This window comes from Mastigoproctus giganteus, chromosome 7 (assembly GCF_048544385.1).
Source record: "Mastigoproctus giganteus isolate SK-2022 chromosome 7, ASM4854438v1, whole genome shotgun sequence".
Taxonomy (NCBI): domain Eukaryota; kingdom Metazoa; phylum Arthropoda; class Arachnida; order Uropygi; family Thelyphonidae; genus Mastigoproctus; species Mastigoproctus giganteus.
Window position 1 is genome coordinate 13,712,497 of NC_143581.1, and position 24,579 is coordinate 13,737,075.

The 24,579-nt window shown below is 37.2% G+C and overlaps 1 protein-coding gene across 1 annotated transcript in view; it reads right to left on the minus strand.

Moving 5' to 3' along the window:
* LOC150082532 (uncharacterized) overlaps positions 1 to 24,579 on the minus strand; it is a 510,090-nt gene that overhangs the window by 456,564 nt on the left and 28,947 nt on the right. The window contains exons 5-6 of the mRNA XM_090377831.1: positions 16,276 to 16,388; positions 7,283 to 7,317 (exon numbers count right to left, since the gene is read on the minus strand). Coding sequence (XP_090233957.1) covers positions 7,283 to 7,317; positions 16,276 to 16,388 — 148 coding nt within the window. The remainder of the gene's footprint in view (positions 1 to 7,282; positions 7,318 to 16,275; positions 16,389 to 24,579) is intronic.

Consider the following 24,579-nt stretch of genomic DNA (forward strand, 5'->3'; position numbering starts at 1 on the left):
GTACTACAGGCAACAATAGGTGGTAGATGACTTTCATCAACTGGTACAATACCACCACTTTGCTTACTGCAGCTTGAAGTGGTGGAACCCATGTTTAGACTCCAGAGCAAACCTTTGGCAACCCTCCCATCGTGCAGTAATGATTGATGTCTTTTGAGGTTATAATGGACATCATGGTAAGATCCAATCCTCATTACATTTCAAGAGTACAGCTCGAAAACAGGGTTTCAGGCCAGCCACCAGACTATTGATAACTCTCTAGGAGGCTTCTGGATCAGCTAGTGTATAATCATACTGCCTCTACTCTGCCAGATAGTGATTGGAGCGAGTCCATGTAGTGTGTGTGTGTGTGTGTGTGGTGAGGGAGCATTTTCGAGACAATGTTATGTCAAGGAGCTGGGTATATTCTTGCCGAGTGTATGCCATATCCAAAAATTTCATTACTTCATACAACATGTCACCCTCACTTTTCATACTACTGAATACATTATGAATTGTCAAACTAATAAAGCAAACTTATCTGCAAAAAGAACTAAACTTCCCAAACACTTCCTCATTCATTTCACATATATATATGATCTTGGTTCCAATCTCAATGATGTCCATTTCCCTTACAATCTACCAAACCCCATGTACATTTTCTGACAGAAACCCAGTTATCAGTTGATTCAACCACTCTTTATCTCAGTTGTCCTAATTATTTACTGTATGATTCCTTTCGCTTCAAAGTGGTACTTGCACATGTCAAAGGTGGTACATGTCTGCTCTACTATTCCCTATCAGATACTTAGTAATTTGAAATCTCCTCTTTTAGATTTTCCTTGACTTAAAATCTCTCCACCACATTCTATCAAACACATCTGTTCCCTCTATCATTCTCCCAACTCCACAATCACATGTAAAACTTTGACTTCCTCTCTTTGAAACTTGACTTTCTCCAGTCCAACTTTCCTAACGGTGAGGTAATTTTCCTTGGTGATTTTAATGTTCACAACTCCAGCTGGCTTCAATTTTCTAGTCACATGGACCCAGCTGGTCAAGATGCTGAGGCTTTTGCAATTACTAATGACCTCGCACAGATTGTTCATTTACCTACCAGAATACCAGACAATGCTAACCACACAGCCAACATGCTTGATCTTTTTCACAAAAACAACCATTCTAAGTACACAGTTGAGGTGGGTGATACCCTAAGCACCTCAGATCACAACTTGGTGATGGTGGTCTTTCTCTCGTGGCCAATCTCAACCCCGAGTTGTTTGGCATTACAAGAATGCAAAATGGAATGATCTGCAAGATTTATTTTATTCTTTTCCTTGGTCAGATTACTGTTTCAAATCTTCTGATGTCAATGTTTGCTCGGATAAATTTTCTGTTTATACTCTGGCACGACAACCAAGTCAGTAGAGTTTACAATAAATCGCCAATACAAATATTTATCATATTTAGTAGTCACGGGCTTGAACCCCAGTCCACTCAAGAAACGCGTGCTATGCACTCTCGCTCCTGACCACTGGGCTCATGTCAGTGAAATTATTCTTGTAGGGATGCAATCTTTTATTCTATATTCCACCTTAAAATCTCATCCTTTATTTAAACCTTGGTTTCCAATAAATGTGCTAAGGCTGTTCAAGATAAGGATGTTGCATATCACAATTAGCTTTTATCCAAATCACCAGCTTCATTTTCTGCCTACACCATAGCTTGCAACAATTGTAAAAGTTATTAATCAGTCCAAACCAGATTTCAAACAGGCTAAGAGTAGAACACTTGCTTCTTGTTCAAATGGTAGTCGAGAATTCTGGTCTCTTGCCAAAGCTATTGGTTGCAACTTTAGTCCATCTCTATTCCCACCTCTGTCTAAACCAGATGGTTCTATTGCCACTTCAGCCAAAGATAAAGCTAACCTGCTAGCATCCTACTTTTCTTCTAACTTGTGTTCAGATTATCTTGGTAAACCAACTCCTACCACCCCCAGTACACACTGTTCAATGCCCCCTGTGGTATTCCATCAAAAGAATGTGAGAAGAAATTTGAACAATCTTGATAACAAGAAAGCACCAGATCCTGATAGTATTTCTCCAATTGTTCTCAAAAACTGCACTCCTGAGCTTACTCCTATTCTGTGTCGCTGTTTTTCACTTTATTCTAAAGATGTTTTCCCTTCTGCTTGGAAATTTGCTCACATCCAAAAATGGGTGACAAATCCCTCCCATCAAATTATTGTTCCATCGTACTTATTTCTACTCTTTCTAAAGTAATAGCAAAATCTTTTAACTACCAACTCTTAAATTATCTAGAAATCTTCCATATGATCACTGATCACCAATATGGATTCCATTGGTGTCAATCCACTGTTGCTATAGATGTCAATCTCATTTGTTGATATATGGGCTTATGTTACCCAAATTCAATGGAAAAGTTTGGTGAAACCCAAGCAGTTGCTCTTGATATTTTAAAAGATTATGATCATGTTTGGCATAAAGTTCTTCTAAATAAGCTTCCATCTTATGGTTTGCCAAATGCGTTTTGTAATTGGGCATCCAATTTACTCGCTGACTGTTCACCCTCAAGTGATGGCAGGTGGCTCTGTCTTCTAACTTCTCCACTAATGCAGGTATTTCTCTTCTGTTCTTTCTCCCACTCTTTTTCCCTTGTATATCAATGACCTTCTTCCATTGACCAGAAATCCTAACAATAGTTTTGTTGATGATAGCAAATTATATTCCACCTTCCAGTTTGAGAAACCTTGCCCTGCACAAACAGCTTCAACTTCTTGAATATCCACTACCAGTTCACTCCCTTAAATGCTGATCTCCAGGTAATTCAGCAGTGGAGCAAAGGTAACTTAGTTGATTTCAATCCTTCTGAAACTCAGTCCTGCCTTATCTCACAAAAAGGATTCTTACTCCTACGCTTATCTTCAATGACACTCAGATTTCTAGACAAGATCATATATCTCTGTTAGGGATTACACTGACTTCTAATCTCTCTTGGCATGAGCACATCATAAATATTGCTTCCTCTGCATTTAAAAAACTGGGATTTTTCTTTCACTCTTGGTGTTACTTTTCTTTCAAGCAGCTGTGTACAAATTGCAAATCCACTCTACCGTGGAATATTGTTCCCACATCTGCGGCAGTTCCCCCTGAAACCTCTCTGAGGCTTCTAGACTCCATTCAAGAGGGCAGTTAGGTTAATTAATGACCCATCACTAACAAAGTCTCTCTACCCTCTGTCTCACAGATGTTTTGTTGTGCTACATACATTTTGTATAGATACTACTATAGGCACTGTTCTTCTAAATTGGCTTCTATAATTCCCACTCTCCCTTCCAAACCAGTCCAAACACATGCTGCAACCAACTTTTCTTCTTCCTCATTTATTCCTTCAACTTCTGTTTTCTCGAACAACCTCTCTTCATACGTATTTCCTGAAAATTACAGCTACAGAAATTCAAGTCTAATATCAACAAGTATCATCTTTCATCTTCTCAACCTTCAAGCCATGCAGAGTACTAAGTACTATAGGCTCTAATACCTCTTGTGTTTGGGGTTTTCATTAAAAAATAATACTATAAACATAAAATAAGCATTCATAACAGCTTTAAGCATGCAAAAACTTGAACCAATATATGAGCACATATTATTACATTTTGCCAAGTTCCCTCAAATCTGCATAAACAATACCTATCAGTGCCAAAACTTTTGAAATAGAATATTATATACATTTAGGAAGTTAGACAGAAGAAGAGATAATGATCTCAGACTGCCAATCTAAGCAATAGATTGGCAATAACCTACTTGGATCCAATGATACAATAAGGAAACCCCTAAACCTTGATTTCCTTAGCCTCTAATGTTTTTTATGCTTTTAATTTTACTCTTATTACTTTGTACTCTCGATCTAACTAATAGTTGTCGAGGCACATATATATTTATTTATATATATATTTTTTTTAAACTAGAGAAACTATTACCCCTGAAACCTAAGGCAACAGTGAAAGGTGAATTAGCATGCCAATCAGTTTATACAGAACCATCAAAAAAATGAAAAAAAGTACATTATTTTAAAATTCAATACTTTGTGAAATATAAAACATATGATGACAAAGCTTTTTAAAAAAACCCTAACACTGAACACTAAAAAAATCTTTCATTTGATATCTAACACTAAACTTCAATGTTGCGAAACCAATTTTAGTAATACCATCTCTAGCAACATCATTTGTAAGCAATTTCCAATAGATGTGGCTAACAATATCCTACATTATGGGTCTCTCTCTCTCTCTCTCTCTCTCTCTCTCCCCCCCACTATAATTTTCAACACTAATTTTGGCATATAACCCACACATTTTAAATTTTTTCATACAAGGTTTGAAGTATGACAATATTTAAAATTTTGATTTTGGCAAAATTCAAAAACCCAAATTGATTGTTTAATCAATTTTCTACTATTATTAAAACTTGCTATATTTTCAAGTAATAATAAATTTATAAATCTGAGAGCATTACAACCTAATTTGAATTCTTTCTATTGAAATAAGTTTCAAATGCATCTAATACAAGTAATAAAACTGATTAAAAATAAAAAAACATCCGTAACATAATAAAAATAATAAAAACCTTAATTCAACATTAAACGTATTTTCAACTTCAACCTGTCATTTTCTTTCCATTCTCAGTGGCACAATAATTTATTAATATGAAACTGGAACCAAAGGCCTTTTTGCTTAATTAAATTTGTATGATACAGATTAATAATGGAACAATAAACATTTGTTACATGGATCATTAAATGGTTTGGATCTAAAAAAGAGAGCAGTCACAAGTCTATTATTACTTACCTAAAATTTAGACAACTTACCAGTGATCAAGATCTGCTTTCAAATTTAATCTCATACATCTATTCTTTAAAATTTCCATATTAGGATCACAATCTGACAAAACTATTCAGAGACATTTGATATTCCAAAACTTGGGTGATTTTCATCAATCAATCTTTATATCAGAGATAAAGGATCCATTTTTTTGGTAACATAGATATAAAAATACAATGCTTTATTAAATATGGTGCCATTGTACATGAGGGGTGCACAGCCTTATTCTGCATGGTGCTTCAAAGGCATATGCATATATATATATATATATATATTTTTTTTTTCAGTCATTCTGAGGAAAAAGATTATTATTACTATGATTTACATAATGCATCAGCATTTAAGGCCATATTGTGCTATGTGTATTATGTTTGTACAAGTGTATTTATAACTTCATAGGCCATTTTGCATGTTGCACAGGCTAAAAAACCAGGAATAACTCACATAGAAGAGCCTACTCCCTCAGCTGAGATCAGCTAACTATAGCCCCAACTGTAGACACCTTTAAGAATTCTTGCAGTCTCTGATGGGTTTCAAATCCAGACTTCAAGTGACAACTTGCAAAACCACTATACTGTTAAAGAGGATAAAGAAAGAGGGACACAAATACCTCTGAAACAGAGTATTTAACAAAGCATTGTTTTAATATATTCCTTATAACTAATAAAATAGTGAAATTTAAGTTTAAGGAAATTTTTTTTAATAAAATAAAATTAAACTATATATTTCATAATTAGAATCAAATGATCAGCCACAAAACAAAAAAAAAAAACAGGTACAAATGATGAGTTTTTATATCTCATATGAAGAGGATGCCAAAATACTATTATCTGCATGCAATTTCATTACTGTTAAAACTTTTTTAAACTGGGAAACATTTTCTTCAGAAATATTTTTTTCTGATATGCTATTTTTGATGATGTCTGTACATATACCATTTCATCTTAACTAAAAGTCTGAAATTTCTGCTAATACTATCAATCTACACTACATGACCAAGCACAAAGTAGTTGCAAAAAGGACTTTTAATTCAAAAACCTAACATGTGGTAGAGCCATCTTTGGCCTGCAAGATAGCCTTAACCCTCCTGAATATACCTTGTACCAACTTCCAGTAGGTGTCAGCTGGAATTTGTCTCCATTCCCCTTGCAAAACAGTTTAGAAGAAAACCTTTTTGGCCAGAGTTTACACCGCAGAAAACCTGTCCCATAGGTGTTCAGCAGCGTTAATAGCAAGGCTCTGAGTCGGTCCAACATTTTTGATGTCATTGTTCAAAAATGAATCCTATGTGACCGTCTCTGTACAATATGGAGCATGGTCATACTAATACTGAGAGGGACTGTTTCTATAGTACTGACAAAATATAGGTAATGCATAATTTTCCAAAACAACTAAGCAGGTCACAGACGTCATGGTTTTATGAATTACTACGAATGGACTAAGTTCAAACCAGATGAAACAGCCACATATCATCAGACTGTCTCCAAACTTCATGGCCTAGAGGGTACACACTCTGACAGGAAGAGCTTTCCAGGCAGTCTCCACACCTAAACATATCCATCAGAACAAAGCATTGTGTGTGTGTAGCAAGGTTTCTCATCCCATAGAACCTTCTGCCACTATTCCAGGGTCTGTATACATTGGGAACAACACAACTCCAAATGCCATTTGACATTGATGATCGTGATATCTGGCTTATATTCAGCAGCCCTACTACTGAACCCTATAGATAAAGCTCCCTACAGGTGGTTAATGTACTGATGGATATTACTGTGGACTCTTGGACCTGCTTTGTCCCAACTTTATTTGAATTTGTGAAACCATTCACATTTTTTTAATTTTTTTCTTTATTATTATTACCTATAGTCTTCTATATTTCAATAGAGTCTACCACAATAGATTTTAGGAGGATCAGGCAAATCACAGATTGCACAGAAAGGTTATTGATATGACATTCAGTCACCATCTCACATTGCAAAATATCTATAAGCTAAAATCCATGGTCCATATTAGTATGTAGGAGCCAATATTTATGTATGGAGAGGAAGGATGAGACTGCTGGTACAGTCACATTATCCATGGAGAGGTGTTGTTATTGTTATTGTTATTTTGGTTTTTAGGAGCATTAGCAACTAAGGCCATATTGCTCCGGGATATGCGGTGGTCATTCCCTGAGCTTTCCGCATGCTCCATATTTGGTGGTGACGGGTTCGAACCCCGGTCTAATCAAGAAGCGTGTGCTACGCACTGCTGCTCCTTCCCACCTGGCTACGGAGGTGCCTATGGAGAGGTGTACAAATACTTTTGGTCATATAGTGTATATGATGTAAAGGCTTTTTTCTTGGTTCAATCTGTTTCTATTAAAGAATAAAGGAAACCAAAAGGAAAAAAATGAAAACTCACATTCTGAGAAAGTTGTCTGTGATCATTTTCAGGGTCTGCAACAAATACAGAATACATAACAAATTATAATAAATATAAAAAACTTTAAAAAATAACAAAAAAAACAAATCCATGATAGAGAAAAGTGAGCTTTCCAGCAATGTTTTGGGAAAATAAATTTCAAGACACTTTAAAAAATAATAATAATGGTACATTAGATATATATTTTTTAATTTTAGTAAATAATCATATATTTATTTATTTACCCTCAATAATTTAATATGTTAGTCATATTAAATTCTACATATTAAATTTTACATATGCTTTCTACAGTATTATTATTATTAGTACTGGCAAGATGATGGAAGAATGCAAAGCTTATAGAGCAGCAGCAAAAAAAAAAAAAAAAAAAACTAACACTTCCCATTTCACCTGTCCATCCCCTATAATAGCTTATGTAGTTCTTCCTTAAATTTATTTAAATTACCCACCTTTACAACACCATGTGAGAGTTTGTTCCAACTATCAACCACCCTCTGGCTGAAGGAAAATTTATGCACATCTGGCCTGCAAAAAAGTCCTTCAATTTGAATTTATACCTTCCTCATATGACGTGCAGTCTAAGCAAATGGAAGATTTCACTTGCTTAGACTGCACAATGAGGGAGGGATATATTGAGTAAGGATTGAGTAAGCTCAGCACTGAGCTTACTAAATCCATTTAAGGCCTTAAACACCTCAATCAGGATCTCCTTGCAGGCACCTAGTCTCCAGATACTGCAATTTTCAAAACTGAAGACTTTCCTGGTAAGAGCACTCTTTTGCTCCCCTCACAAATCCTCTTCTCTGCACCTATTCCAACAGATCCACGTCCATCCTAAAATGAGACTTCCAGACCTGTATTCAGTACCAAGATGTGACTTAACCAATGTCTTATACAAAGATAATGACCTCCTTATCTCTGCTGGCAAAATTTTTGTACATAACCTGTATATGACAACATCTTGTATATAACAAAACCCCATCAGCTGTCCTGGAAACCTGTCTATACTGCTCAGAGAATTTCATATCTGACTACACAATTACTCCCAGGTGTTTTTCATTCTCCACTGCCCTGAGCATGCTATCACACAGCTGGTTCATTATCTGAAATAGAACACAATGTCCTTAAAAAAAATAATAAATATTTTATAGCATGACAATCTTCTTCTGTACTTATTTCCCATACTAAAGGGGTATTTGAGATGGGAAAAAACTGACATCAAGTAAGAATACAAAAACTCACTTTATGGTGTAAGGGGTGAATTTTCAGTGTGTATTCATCATAACTAATTTGTATAGGGAACTACTTTATGCAGTGAAACATGCTTTTTATTGAGAAAATTAATATTATAATCTGTTTCAGTTAAATATATAACTGCAAACTCAGTTTAAGTTTTGATGCCTTGAATTTAAACCATGTCAACTGTTTTTTTTTTTTTTTTTTTTTGATGGTTCTGATACATCAGGTATGCTATAGTGCATTGGCACTTATAATACTAGATGCAATTATAATGCATATCATGTCTATACAACAGGTTAATTTGCATGATGTGTGAGCTGAAAAACCAGAAAAAAAACTTATAGGAGATACCTTACTCCCTCTGCATGGTGAGTAGGGGGTCCATATTGATCATCCCCTAGACTGATAAGATCAAATACAAATTCTCATCTGGGAAGATTAATAAATACTGATGAATAAATTTCAATACAGTGAAACCACAGTTTTATATTTCTATACAGGCCAAAGTTCTTCTGCATTACATTGAAGTAAGCACTACAGAGCAAGTTTTTGAACATTACTTAAATTTTTGAAGATATGGTTTTTAACCTTCAAATGCATATCTTAAAACATATCTTTAAAAGTAATCAAAAAAGATTTAGGCAGAGCTATTCTTCCGTACATTACTATAATGTCAAATTCCCATGGGAAAAAAATTTCCTGTTCTATGCAATTTTATCAAACAGAATTCTGAATATCAATGAAATTCCTTAATATTCATGCCATAAATAAATTACAATAAATTACAATACAGGCAGAAAATTGCAAACATATCTGCATCTTACTGTGCAGTATTTCAAAAGCAATCAGGTTGCTGTTTTTTTTACATCTAATGACCACACACAGCATATCAAAACAGGCCTATTATATAAGCCAAAAAAATAGGCCAATAAATTTTTTTCAAAACAACACATGAACAAGCTACTAAAGGTATAAGTATATTAAACTGACAAACTATAGGACTTCAAATAAATATAATATCTATAAATAAAATAATATAGATAATACAAAATAAAGTTTACTTATAATAATTCAAAATAAATAAATCTTCATTTGTTTTTGCCACAAATATGTTAGTTTGGTAACAAACAAATACCCTTCATGACATGTAATGCCAGGGTTTACAGTTAGAGAGAGAGAGAGAGAGAGAGAGAGAGAGAGAGAGAGAGAGAGAGAGAGAGAGAGAGAGAGAGAGAGAGAGAGAGAGAGAGAGAGAGAGAGAGAGAGAGAGAGAGAGAGTTTTTGGTTTGGTTTGGTAGTGTTGTTGGCGCATCGGCTTCTGTGGCCATAGTGCACCTCCCAAGGTTTTTGCAGTACTTTGATCCAAGCCCGAGGCGGGAATCGAACCCGCGACCTTTGGGTTGCCAGGCAGGCACTTTACCCACCTGGCTAGCCCGGTCGGCCGAGAGAGAGAGAGAGAGAGAGAGAGAGAGAGAGAGAGAGAGAGAGAGAGAGAGAGAGAGAGAGAGAGAGAGAAATTGGATATAAGTAAGCATATTTCAATTATTTATATTTAAAATGTACTTAAATTACTATATTTAAAATGAATATTTTACAATAATTTTATAGGATATACTTGAATTACGTGGATGCACAACACAATAACAAAACTTCCAGTTTTGTTATTATGTTGTGCGTCCACGTAATGAGATAATTATGAGTGACATCATGAGATAATTATGAGTGAAAGCACAGCAACAAAATAAAGTAAAGCCTACAATGGTATTCTGTAAAACAATGGTATCTCCAGTCAGTGCTGCTATGACAAATAGTTATAGAAGAGCACAGATCACAATTTTAAACAATTCTCCAATCCTAATTTTAATCTGGAAGAATCATATAGATGATGTTTTCCATAAGAATAATAGTGAGAGCCTTAATATTAGCACAGAAAAATGATGCAAGAAAAATGATAATAATAAATAAATAAACACTTCCCATAACTCCTGTTTATCCCCTCTAATAGTCTGCCTAGTTCTTCCTTGAATTTATTCAAACTACTTACTTCCATAACTATAGATGGAAGTTTGTTCCAACAATCAACTATTCACTGGCTGAAGGCAAATGTCAGCACATGTATCCTGCAACCATCCCTTCTCAATTTGAATTTGTCCTCTTGTATGTGTGTAGTCTGAGTAAGAGAAAAGAAGCCATTATCACCGAGCTTACTCAATTCATTCAAAGCCTTAAACACCTCAATGAGATCTCCTTGCAGGTGCCTAGTCTCCAGATGCTGCAATTTGCAGAAATGAAATCTTTCATGATAAAAGCACACTTCTTTTCCCCTCACTAACCTCATTGCTCTTTCTGCACCTGTTCCAACAAACGCACATCCTTCTTAAAATGAGCCTTCCAGACCTTTATGCAGTACTCAAGGTGTGGCCTAACCATTGCCTTATACAATGGGATAATCACCTCAGTATCCCTGCTGGCAAAATTTCTGTATATCATTGACAAAACCCTATAACATGTGCAGAGATTTTTATATTTCCTTTTTTTTTATTTTTTTTTTATTTAAACAATCTACATTAAATTAATTGTTTAATATCCTATGGCTCACTGTTTCAATTCATACATACACTACCCTGGCAGACCAGGGTATGTCTGCCAGGGACAAAGGTTTATAACGTTGTAGAGCAGATATCTTTTAAGGCACAAAAAGTGATATTGTTGTACACGGCACTAATGATATTAAGAGTAGGAGACCAGCAGAATTACTTAACAAGTACAGGTCAATGATGAAACAAAGCCTTGAGTTAGGGTTGAATTTCAAAGTGTCTGCAATTCTGCCCAGACAAGATATGAGGGAGTATATGATGAGAGCCTTGTTGATCAATTCGGCCATGGAGAGATTGTGCAGGGCTCAAGGAGTAGAATTTTTCTCAGCCTGGTCTGTACTTGTTAACAGGAGAGACTGCTTCTACAGGGATGGGATACACTTAAATAGAAAGGGTGCAAGAATATTATTTGCTGATGCTACCGAGGCATTGTTAGATGGGTTGGAAAACTGCAAGCTTGGGAGGGAAACATGGACTAATAGATTAACAGTAGCTGCTGGAAGAGGTGAAGGTGATTCATGCACTGCTTCTATTGGAATGAGCGGCAGCCTGGAAAACAAGTGCAGAGGATTCCTCTGCACTTGTGTTCCGCAGTGACTCCCAGCAGAGACTGCTGGGAGTCACTGCGGAACAAGTAAATACATGGCTGTTAGGGTGGCAAAGAATAGGAACAGAAGCATGTACACTTGCGAGCACATCAATGCTAGGAGTTTGGTAAATAAATTTGATGGATTTCAGGTGTTGGTCAAAACATCAAAGGCAGATATTGTTGAAATATCAAAGACGTGGTGTCACACAGATATAAGGAATGAAGAACTGACATTTGGGAAGTACAATGTGTACAGGAAGGATAGACAGGATAGGAAGGGAGGAAGGGTTATGCTATTAGTTAAGAAACACATAAAATCCAAGGAAGTACAGCCAGTTGACATGGCTGGAGAGTGCAGTGTCAATTCAGTTTGGTGTGACATAAGCACTGGGAAAGCAAAATTGAGAGTAGAAGTGTGTTATAGGCCTAATGACTCTGATGAATATAATAAACAGCTGTACAGAGAAATAGTGTGGGCCAGTGAATCAGAGTATCTTATAATGGGGGGTTTTAATTTCTCATATATTTACTGGAATTTGTGAGTTGGTCACTAAAACACTAGCAAGGGTTTTGTGGATTTATTGGATGACTTTTCTACAGCAGCATGTTCAGGAGGCAACTAGAGGGAGTAATACTCTTGATCTGATTATCAGTAGTGATTCTTCAGGCATTAAGAATCTGCAGATAAAGGAACCACTAGTTGGCAGTGATCACAGTGTGCTGAAGTGGGATTTACTCAAAGCAGTAACTACCATCAGGGTAAAGGAAATGGTTTTTGTTTTTGTAAAGGTGAATGCGGTGGTCTGAGACAGTATTTAAATTCTATACAGTAGGACCAACTGATGATATTACCAACAGAAAATTCAAAATGGGAAGCATTCAAAGAATTAATCTTGCAATCTGCGAGGCTTTTCATACCAACTAAGAAATACTGTTCAAGGTTTAGGCCTAAATGGATGTCAAATGAACTAATGAGATACGTGGCAGAGAAGAAAAATGCATCAGATATAAATAAATTAAGAGGTGACACAGATTATATCTATTATAGGCTAGTCTGTAACCAAGTCACAAAGGAGGTTAGGCAGGCAAAGGCAGATTACGAGAAATCTTTGGCAAAGGATGCAAAGAAAAACAGCAAAAGCAAAGATTTCTTTATTTATGTAAACTCTAGAAGGAAGGGGATGAATCAGATTGGTCCACGTGATATCGATGGTTCAACTGTTGATGATCCTGCTCAGGTAGCTAACCCCAGAGTAATGTATAAACTCTGTGGTACTACACTGACAGTGGTAGAGAATGAAAAGTACCTGGAGATAATTGTGCAGGCAGATAGGAAGTTTTCTGAGCAGTGCAGAAGGTCTGAAAGAGTAGATCATGGTGTCTTATCAATGATATACAGGAAATTTTCTAGCAGGGATAAGGAGGTGATTATCCCCTTTTTTTTAAAGCAATGGTCAGGCCACACCTTGAGTACTGTATACAGGTGTGGAAGCCTCATTTTAAGAAGGATGTAGAGCTGTTGGAACGAGTACAGAGAAGGGCAACAAGATTAGTGAATGGAACGAAGAGTTGTTCTTACGAAGAAAGAATTAAGTCTTGCAGATTACAGTGTCTTGAGACTAGGCACCTGCGAGGTGATCTAATTGAGGTGTATAAAGCCTTGAATGGTTTGAGCATGCTCAATGGTGATGGGATTCTTCCTCTTGCTCAGAATAATCACCTGAGACGGCATAAATTGAAATTGAGGAAAGACAGTTGTAGGATAGATGTGCGGAAGTTTGCCTTTAGCCAGCAGGTGCTTTGATTGGTGGAAGAGACTTGCATCTTTTGCTGTGGAAGTTGATAGTCTAAATAAATTTAAGGCTGAGCTGGACAGGTATTTGGAACGAATGGAAGAGGAGTGAAATGGGAGTGTTTTTTTTTTGGTTTTTTTTTTGGCTGATGCTGCAAAAGCTTGCTTTCTTGCATCCTATGCTTCTACTAATGCTAATGCTAAACTAAATGAGTATTTTGCATCTACATTCACACATGAGGAGTTATTCAAGGAGGGGAATGCCAGAGGTGTATTAAACTCTGGCAGTGAGCTAGATGATTTTGCAATAACAGAGCAAAGTGGAGGAGAAATTGTTAAAGATAAACATAAGAAAGGCACCTGGGGTGGATGGGATCTATCCAATTATATTAAAGGAGGCAGCAAAGGAAGTAAGCAAACCCTTAGCCATAATTATGAGAGCTGCCTTGGACTCAGAAAAGGACTGCCATGGACTGGAGATGTGCAAATGTGACCCCAATTCACAAAGGAGGATCAAAGGGCCACACAAGTAATTACAGACCTGTTAGTTTAACTTCTGTTCCATGTAAATTAATGGAGGCACTGGTTAAAGAAGCACTGCAGGATCATCTTGACAAGACCTCAGTTATAGCTTGGACACAGCATATGTTTGTTAAAGGGAAGTCTTGTCTAACCAATTTTATTGGATACTATGATGTGGTCACAAAGGAACTGGATGTAAAGAATAATTTTGATATCATATATTTGGATCTTAGAAAGGCTTTTGATACTGTTGCACATGGAAGGCTGGTGCACAAATTCGAGCATTGTGGCATTGGAGGCAAATTGCTGCTATGGATAAAGGAATGGTTGAGTGGGAGAAGACAGAGTGGTAATCAATGGACACTGCTCTTCATGGACTACTGTTATTAGAGGAGTCACCCAGGGTTCAATATTGGATGCATTGTTGTTTCTGCATTTATTAAAGATATTGATGATGGTATATCAGGCTTAATGTCCAAGTTTGCAGACAATACGAAGGTCGGCAAGGTTGGTAATAACACTAATGACTGTATGCTGCTGCAATAGGATCTAAAAAAGTTGAGTAGATGAGCTGAGAGGTGGTAACTAAAGTTTAACATTGACAAATGTTAAGTACAGCAAATGGGAAGCAGTAACCCCAGAGTAACGTATCAACTCTGTGGTACCACACTGACAGTGGTAGAGAATGAAAAGGACTGGGGCTAAACAGGCAGATATGAAGTTTTCTGAACAGTGCAGACAGTCTGCAAGAGTAGCTCATGGTGTCTTGTCAATGATATACAGGAATTTTTCTAGCAGGGATAAGAAGGTGATTATCCCCTTGTATAAGGCAATGGTCAGACCACACCTTGAGTACTGTATAGGTCTGGAGGCCTCATTTTAAGAAGGATGTAGAGCTGCTCGAACGAGTACAGCGAAGGGCAACAAGATTAGCGAATGGAACAAAGGGTTGCCCTTACGAAGAAAGGCTTAAGTTTCACAAATTAGTTTCTGGAGACTAGGCACCTGCGACGAGGTGATCTGATTGAGGTGTACAAAGCCTTGAATGGTTTGAGCATGCTCAATGCTGATGGGATTCTTCCTCTTGCCAAGAATAATCGCCTGAGAGGGCATAAATTCAAATTGAGGAAAGACAGTTGTAGGACAGATATGCAAAAGTTTGCCTTTACCCAGCAGGTGGTTGATTGCTGGAACAAACTTCCATTTGTTGCTGTAGAAGTAGATAGCTTAAATAGATTCAAGGCAGAACTAGACAAACATTTGGAGCGAGTGGATGTGTGAAAATGAGAAGGGTTTTTTTTTTGCTGATGCTGTATAAGCTGGCTTTCTTGCATCATATGCCTCTACTAGTGCTATTGCTAATTTCATTAAACATTAACATCATGGAGGTAGGAAGTTTTCATAAAATTTTATGAAACACTTGTGGTCAGCACCCTATCAGGTTAGTTAGTTATTTGGTTTTTAGGAGCATTAGCAACTAAGGCCATATTGCTCCGGGGATATGTGGTGGTCATTCCCTGACCTTTCCGCATCCTCCGTATTTGGTGGTCACGGGCTCGAACTCCGGGCTAATCAAGAAGCATGTGCTATGCACTGCTGCTCCTGCCCACCTGGCTACGGAGGTGCCTACCCTATCAGGGATGGCATGCAAAACTTCAATATGGAGTGTGAAGTCAGGTAACACAGTCTCTCTTGTGTGGCAGTCTCTAATTCCAGTGATGAATTATTGAAGATGGGTTTAGGCATCTCTGTATTTGGGAAATGCAGACAGTGGATCCTTTATTTGCAAAAGAGAATTTAATACTAATTAATGAAATTGGGCAAATCTGCCTAAGAAAAAAAAAAACAGTACAAGTGGATGTCAAGAACAATTGTGGAAGTATGGAAACAAAACTATTCTTACATGGGATATAACAGAGTAAAGAAGATTTTTGAGAAAGAAAAAAACTAAATGACAAGTTTATTCTTTTGAGTCCAGATTAATGATATCACAGAAAAGAAATTACATGCTGCTTTTGCCATTAACAAAAAAAAAAGTTACGCTGTTCCATTTCCAGGAACAACAGTAGATGATTATGATCCATTAATGGCTTGCCTACCTTAACAATCAACTTTGTTTTGAAGACCTGACAAATTCAATCAGTACAACTCTCTATATATTTAATCAAAGAGTCAAAATCTGATGAATTTCAAAGTTTTGAGGAACTAGGATAAATATCAACAATACACTTACTTCTTGGTTTCTGACTGTTCATCCCCTTGATGAAGTCATCTAATGTCAGCTGTTTCCTTTTATTTCTTTTTCTTTCTGTGACATATATGTCAGCTGAATCTTTCAAGTATAGGCTGCCAAATTAAATTTTAAAAATAAATAAATAAATTTCTTGCAAGGTATATTTAAGTAAAATACACAAATGGTAAATAATTATTTTTTTTTAAATTTAATTAAAAATAACATAACATAAGATAAAATTACAAAATGATATTTACAGTCAAAAGCAAGTTCAAATGTCCAAGGAATATAAAGCTTCAGAATGCTGTAAACTGATATAATAATCTCAAAAAATTATTGTGGTTAAAGTAGGGCAAGGCTCCAGGAAGCTAACTTATTACCCAGAAAGAAAAAAAACTGAGGTAATTAAAGATGAAGAAAAGCTCAGTCAATGTTAAATTATGTTACAACTTAACACGAAGTGTTCTCAACTCCTCTGCCTGAGGAGCAACTCAGCATTAATTGAAGAGATCTTTAATTCCTCCAGTCTTTAGTAAAACTCGAATGCAGACCTCTCCAAATGAGTGGCAAATGGCAGAGTAACATGTTGACTAAACTGCTGCAGAGAATGTGGTAATTTTAATGGATGTATTTTAGATAATACTGATGAAATGTTGATTTATTTAATAATACATTGTCTTTTAACACTTTATGACATTTATGATATTTAAGTCATACTGCACCAAAGACGGACCAATATTTTTAAGATGTGCATAATATAATTTGTTTGTTATATATCTGATACCTGCAACATTCTCTGTTCATACAACAGCAAAATTATGACCATGGAAATGCAGAAAGAAAAATCTGTGAGAGTTTAAAATGCCAATGAGCTTGCCAAGATATTGTCTCCTTTGCCAGTTTCAGAAACACCCAATACAGACAACATTCATTATTAAATGTCAACTTGAAGATTGAATGCTCCCTAAAAAAAAAAAGAAAGTATTTCATCTGCTGTGAACATATCTCATCAAACTACCATGGGTACCGCCTCTGAGTCCAAGGAAGCTCTCATAATTATGGCTAAGGGTACAGCGAAGGGCAACAAGATTAGCGAATGGAACAAAGGGTTGCCCTTACGAAGAAAGGCTTAAGTTTCACAAATTAGTTTCTGGAGACTAGGCACCTGCGACGAGGTGATCTGATTGAGGTGTACAAACTTCAATCAGATCACCTCGCTTACTTCCTTTGCTGCCGCCTCTAATATAACTGTATAGATTCCATCCACCCCAGTTAACAGTAGGTCTGAGACGGTATTTAAAAATTCTACACAGTGGGACCAACTGATGATGTTACCAACAGCAAATTCAAAATGGGAAGCATTCAAAGAATTAATCTTGGAAGCTACTAGGCTTTTCATACCAACTAAGAAATATTGTACAAGATATAGGCTATTTGTTATTTGGTTTTTTAGGAGCATTAGCAACTAAGGCCATATTGCTCCGGGATATGCGGTGGTCATTCCCTGACCTTTCCGCATCCTCCGTATTTGGTGGTGACGGGCTCGAACCCCGGTCTAATCAAGAAGCGTGTGCTACGCACTGCTGCTCCTTCCCACCTGGCTACGGAGGCGCCGCAAGATATAGGCCTAAATGGATATCAGATGAACTAATTAGACATGTGGCAGAGAAGAAAAATGCATGGGATATACATAAATTAACTGGTGACACAGAAGCCTATAATAGATATAAGCTGACCTGTAACCAAGTAGCAGTGGCATGTGATGCAAGAAAGCAAGTGTATCAGCTTATGCAGCATCAGCCAAAAAAAAAAAAAATTACACAACCATTCACTCTAAATGTTTGTCCAGTTCCTCCTTAAATTGATTTAATCTATCAACTTCCACAACGACAGATGGAAGCTTGTTCCAGCAATTAACCACCCACTGGCTAAAGCTAAATTTCTGCACATCTATTCTACATCTGTCTTTCCTCAATTTGAATTTATGACCCCTTAGGTTTGTAATCTGAACAAGTGGAAGAATCCCATTAGAATTCAGCGTGCTCAACCCATTCAAGGCCTTATACACATCAATCAGATAACCTCACAGGTGCCTAGTCTCCAGCCACAGCAATTTGTAGAACTTAAGCCTCTCTTGGTAAGAGAATCCCTTTATTCCCCTCACCAATTTTGTTGCCCTTATCTGTACATGCTCAAGCAAATCTACATCCTTCCTAAAATGAGGCCTCCAGACCTATACGCAGTACTCAAGGCAGATGGACAATCACCTCCTTTTCTCTGCTAGCAAAATTAATGTATATCATTGACAAAAACCCCATGACCTGCCCTGGCAGCCTGTCTGCATTGCTTAGAAAACTTCATATCTGACTGCACAATTACTCCCAGACCTTTTTCATTTTCTACCAACTTAAGTGTAGTACCACACAGTTGGTACATTCCTCTGGGGTTACTTCTACCCATATGCAGTACTATGCATTTGTGAATGTTAAACTTCAGTTGCCACTTCTCAGCCCATCTTCCCAAATTTTCTAGACCTGTTGCAGTAGAATACTGCCATTAACAACCCTACCAACCTTTGTGTCATCTGCAAACTTCGACACTAAGCCTGATATACCTTCATCAATATGATTGATAAATATACAAAACAACAGAGGACCCAACACCGAACCCTGTGGGACTCCACTAATAACATTAGTCCACGAAGAGCAGTGCCCATTGATTACCACCCTCTGTCTTCTCCCACTCAACCATCCTTTTATCCATTGTAACAACTTACCCTTAATACCATTCTGCTCCAATTTGTACAGTAGTCTTCCATGCACAACAGTGTCAAAAGCTTTCCTGAAATCTAAGTATACGATATTGAAATTATTTTTTCCATCCAGTTCCTTTGTAAACACATCATAATATCCGATCAAATTTGTCAGACAAGATTTCCCCTTAACAAACCCATGCTGTGTCTGAATTATTGCTGCAGTCTTGTCTAGATGATCCTTCAATGCATCTTTAACCAGTGACTCCATTATATTACCATAGTACAGAAGTTAAACTAATTGGTCTGTAATTACTCGTGTCACCCTTCGATCCCCCTTTGTGAATTGGAGATACATTTGCACATCTCCAATCCGTGGGGACCTTCCCTGAGTCCAAGGATGCTCTGATAATTATGACTAAGGGTTTGCTTATTTCCTTTGCTGCCTCCTTTAATATAACTGGATAGATCCCATCCATCCCAGGTGCCTTTCTTATGTTTAACTTCAACAATTTCTCCTCCACTTTGCTCTCTCATTTATTAGAAAGTCATTAAGCACCCTGCTACAATTTGGTAACCTTCTGGCATTTTCAATCCTTAATAACTCCACATGTGTGAATGTAGATGCAAAATACTCATTCAGTTTGTTTGCTATCTGAGCAGGATCATCAACAGTCAATCCATTTATCAAGTGGACTGATCAGATTCATCCCCTTCCTTTTAGAGTTTATATAAGCAGAAAAATCCTTGCTGTTTTTCTTAGCATCCTTTGCCAAAGATTTCGTATAATCTGCCTTCACCTGCCTAACCTCCTTTGTGACTTGATTACAGACAAGCTTATATCTGCCATAGGCTTCTGTGTCGCCTGATAATTTATATGCATACCATGCATTTTTCTTCTCTGTTACGAGTCACATTAGTTCATTTGACAACCATTTAGGCCTAAACCTTGAACAATATTTCTTAATATGTATGAAATGTTTAGTAGTTTCCACGACGATTAATTCCTTGAATGCTTCCCATTTAGAATTTGCTGTTGGTAACATTATCAGTTGATCCCACTGTACAGAATTTAGAAACTGTCTGAGACCAATGTAGTCACCTTTACGGAAGTAAAAACCTTTCTTTTACCCCTTTTCTTTTCTTTTATTGGTAATTATATCTTTAAGTAAATCTCACATGAGCACACTGTGATCACTGCCACCTAGTGGTTCCTTTATCTGAAAATTCTTAATACACGAATGATCACTGCTGATAACCAGATCAAGGTTACCCTCTTTGGTTGCCTGTCGAAAATGCTGCTGCAGAAAATAATCATCCAATAAATCCACAAATTGGAAGTTAAAATCCCCCATTATAAGACATTCTGATTTACTGGCCCAATCTATTTCTTTGTACAACTGTTCATTGTATTCATTCGAGTCATTAGGCCTATAACACATTCCTACTCTTATTTTTGCTTTTGCAGTCCTTAAGTCACGCCAAACTGACTCAACAGTGCACTGTCCACTTATCTATATCAACTGGAAGCACTTCTTTTGATTTTACGTTTTTCTTAATTTACAGCATAACCCCTCCTCTCTTCCAATCCTGTCTATCCTTTCTGTATGCATTGAATTCCCCAAATTCCAATTCTGCATTCCTAATATCTGTGTGACACCACATCTCTGATATCCCAACAATATCCGCCTTTGATGTCTTGACCAACACATCAAATTTATTTACTATACGTCTAGCATTGGTATACATGCACCTATTCTTAGTTACCCTAACACATCCCATAACATCCTAACAAGTCACAAAGGAGATTAGGCAGGCAAAAGCAGATTACAAAAAATCTTTAGCAAAGGATGCAAAGAAAAACAGCAAAGAGTTCTTTACTTTATTCCTTCTGGAGTTCTTTACATAAGTAAAGAACTCCAGAAGGAAGGAGATGAATCAGATTGGTCCACTTGATATCAATGGCTCAAATGTTGATGATCCTGCTCAGGTAGCTAACAAACAAAATGAATTGCATCTACATTCACACGAGGAGTTATTCAGGGAGGGGAATGCCAGAGGTGTATTAAACTCTGGCAGTAAGCTAGATAATCTTGTAATAACTGAGAGTAAAGTGGAGGAGATATTGTTGAAGATAAACATAAGAAAGGCACCTGGGGTGGATGGAATCTATCCAGTTATATTAAAGGAGGCAGCAAAGGAAGTAAGCAAACCCTTAGCCATAATTATGAGAGCTTCCTTGGACTCAGGGGAGGTACCCATGGACTGGAAATGTGCAAATGTGACCCAATCCACAAAGGAGGATCAAAGGTAGACATGGTAATTACAGACCTGTTAGTTTAACTTCTGTTCCAGGGAAATTAATGAAGGCACTGGTTAAAGAAGCATTGCAGGCTCATCTAGACATGCCTTCAGTTACAGCTTGGACACAGCATGGGTTTGTTAAAGAGAAGTCTTGTCTAACCAATTTGATTGGATACTATGATGTAGTCACAAAGGAACTGGATGCAAAGAATAATTTTGATATCATATATTTGGATCTTAGAAAGGCTTTTGATACTGTTGCACATGGAAGGCTGGTGCACAAATTAGAGCAGTGTGGCATTGGAGGCAAATTGCTGCTATGGATAAAGGGATGGTTGAGTGGGAGAAGACAGAGTGGTAATCAATGGACACTGCTCTTCGTAGACTAATGTTATTAGTGGAGTCCCACAGGGTTCAGTGTTGGATCCATTGTTGTTTTCTGTATTCATTAAAGATGTTGATATATCAGGCTTAATGTCCAAGTTTGCAGATGATACAAAGGTCGACAGGATTGTTAATGACACTAATGACAATACGCTGCTGCAACAGATCTAGAAATGTTGAGCAGATGGTCTGAGAGGTGGTCGTTGTTGTTATTTGGTTTTTTAGGAGCATTAGCTTTGATTGATTGATTTGGTAGTCGTTGGCGCATCGGCTTCTGTGGCCATATTGCACCTCCCAAGGTTTTTGCAGTACTTTGATCCAAGCCCGAGGCGGGAATCGAACCCGCGACCTTTGGATTGCCGGGCAGGTACTTTACCCACTCGGCTAGCCCGGTCGGCTTGAGCATTAGCAACTAAGGCCATATTGCTCCGGGAATAGGCGGTGGTGATTCCCGGACCTTTCTGCATCTTCTGTATTTGGTGACTCACGGACTCGAACCCCGGTATTTGGTGACTCACTGGCTCGAACCCCGGTCTAATCAAGAAGCATGTGCTACGCACTGCTGCTCCTGCCCACCTGGCTACTGAGGTGCCCTGAGAGGTGGCAACTGAAGTTTCACATTGACAGATGTAAAGTACTGCATATGGGAAGCAGTAATCCCAGAGTAATGTATCAACAGTGTGTTACTACACTGATAGTGGTAGAGTGAAAAGGACCTGGGGGTAATTGTGCAGGCATATAGATATGAAGCTATCTGAGCAGTGCAAGAGTAGCTCATGGTGTCTTATCAATGATATACAGGAATTTTTCTAGCAGGGATAAGGAGGGATAAATATTTTTTGCACTTTACAAGTGCAGAAAATATTCATCCCTCAATTCATAAGGGATAATTGCCTTATACAAGGTGATTATCCCCTTGTATAAGGCAATGGTCAGACCACACCTTGAGTACTGTATATAGGTCTGGAGGCCTCATTTTAAGTAGTATGTAGAGCAAGTTTCAATAGCAAAAGCTTAATTTACGGTACTCACCTTGGACGATCTGCAGTTGTTATTTGGGTGAATGAATGGCTAAATTTTTGGGTTTGTGTAATATAAAGTTAAGTAGATTAACTGGTAAGTTTATGCAATGGGAATAAATTAATTAAAAATGGAATTAAAATATGCGCAAGGAAACAGAAGTGCACAACTCCGCCCCTGGTTGTCATGGAGAATTGATTAATTAAAAACTCTAAAATACGTGAAATAGATGAGGCCAACAGTCATAACGGTAGACTTTTGTTTTGTTAAAAACGTCTTCAGTTGACAAAGTTTAGTGGAGAGCTCAGTAGATAGGTCGTCATATGAAGTGCTGTATTTTATGGCGTTATGGATTTGATTGTAGAGAACAGCTTTTTTTGTGCTAAGTGGGTGGTATGATGCAAAGTTTAAATATTTCCCTGTGTGTGTGTTTTTTCTAAAGATCTTGGTTCCCAGCCTGGTGCCTGTTTTGTATATAGTAAGGTTGAGAAAGGTGATTTGTTTATTAACTTCTGTTTCAAGTGTGTATTTCAATCTACCATGTACTGAGTTGAATTTAGTAAAAAGATTGTCAATTGTGATTCTATTTCCAATTATAAGTATATCATCTGCGTATCCTATGTATAGTTTTATCCCTGAAGGGTAAGGCTGTAGAATTTGGTTTTCTATTGTTGCTAAATAAATCTCAGATAAAGGAGTGGAAATACCTAGACCCATGGGTAGGCCAAATGTTTGTTGGAATATTTGGTTATGGAACCTGAAGTGTCTGGCATCTAGTAGTAATGAGGTAAGTTCTAGGATATTGTTGATGGAGAGAAGTACGGTTGATTAAAGTGTTGTCTGTCATTAGGTATTCACGTAAGGCTTGTGATGTGAATGGTATGTGTACGTTTGTTTTTTTGTTTTTTTTTTTTTTGATTTGGTAGTTGTTGGCGCATCGGCTTCTGTGACCATATTGCACCTCCCAAAAGTTTTTGCAGTACTTTGATCCAAGCCCGAGGCGGGAATCGAACCCGCGACCTTTGGGTTGCCGGGCAGGTACTTTACCCACTCGGCTAGCCCGGTCAGCGTGTACGTTTGTATATAATGATACTACGTCGAAAGACGCTAAGATGTCTTCATCGGAGATTATGGTGGTACTTATTTTTTCGAATGTTTGATTGGTGTTGCTGATTTTAAATTTAGAGAATCTTGTGGGTGGGGGGGGATATAATTTTTACTAAAAAAGTGGATAAACTGGCGAAGGCAGATTTACTAAAGGAAATTACTGCTCTTATTGGTCTTCGACCAATAGGAGCAATAATTTCCAATACCCATGGGTCTAGATATTTCCGCTCCTTTATCTGAGATTTATTTAGCAACAACAGAAAACCAAATTCTATAGCCTTACCCTTCAGGGATAAAACTACACATATGATATGCAGACGATATACTTATAATTGGAAATAGAATCACAATTGACAATCTTTTTACTAAATTCAACTCAATACATGATAGATTGAAATACACACTTGAAACAGAAGTTAATAAACAAATCAACTTTCTCAACCGTACTATATACAAAACAGGCACAGGACTGGGAACCAAGATCTTTAGAAAACACACACACACAGGGAAATATTTACACTTTGCATCACACCACCCATTTAGCACAAAAAAAGCTGTTCTCTACAATCAAATCCATAATGCCATAAAATACAGCACTTCACATGACGACCTATCTACTGAGCTACAATACATCACAAAAAAGTTCATGGCTAGAGACTACCCACCTCATTTAATTCAACACATTATTTCCATTGCAAAAAACAACACCAATAATTCAACTAAACATATCACAAAAG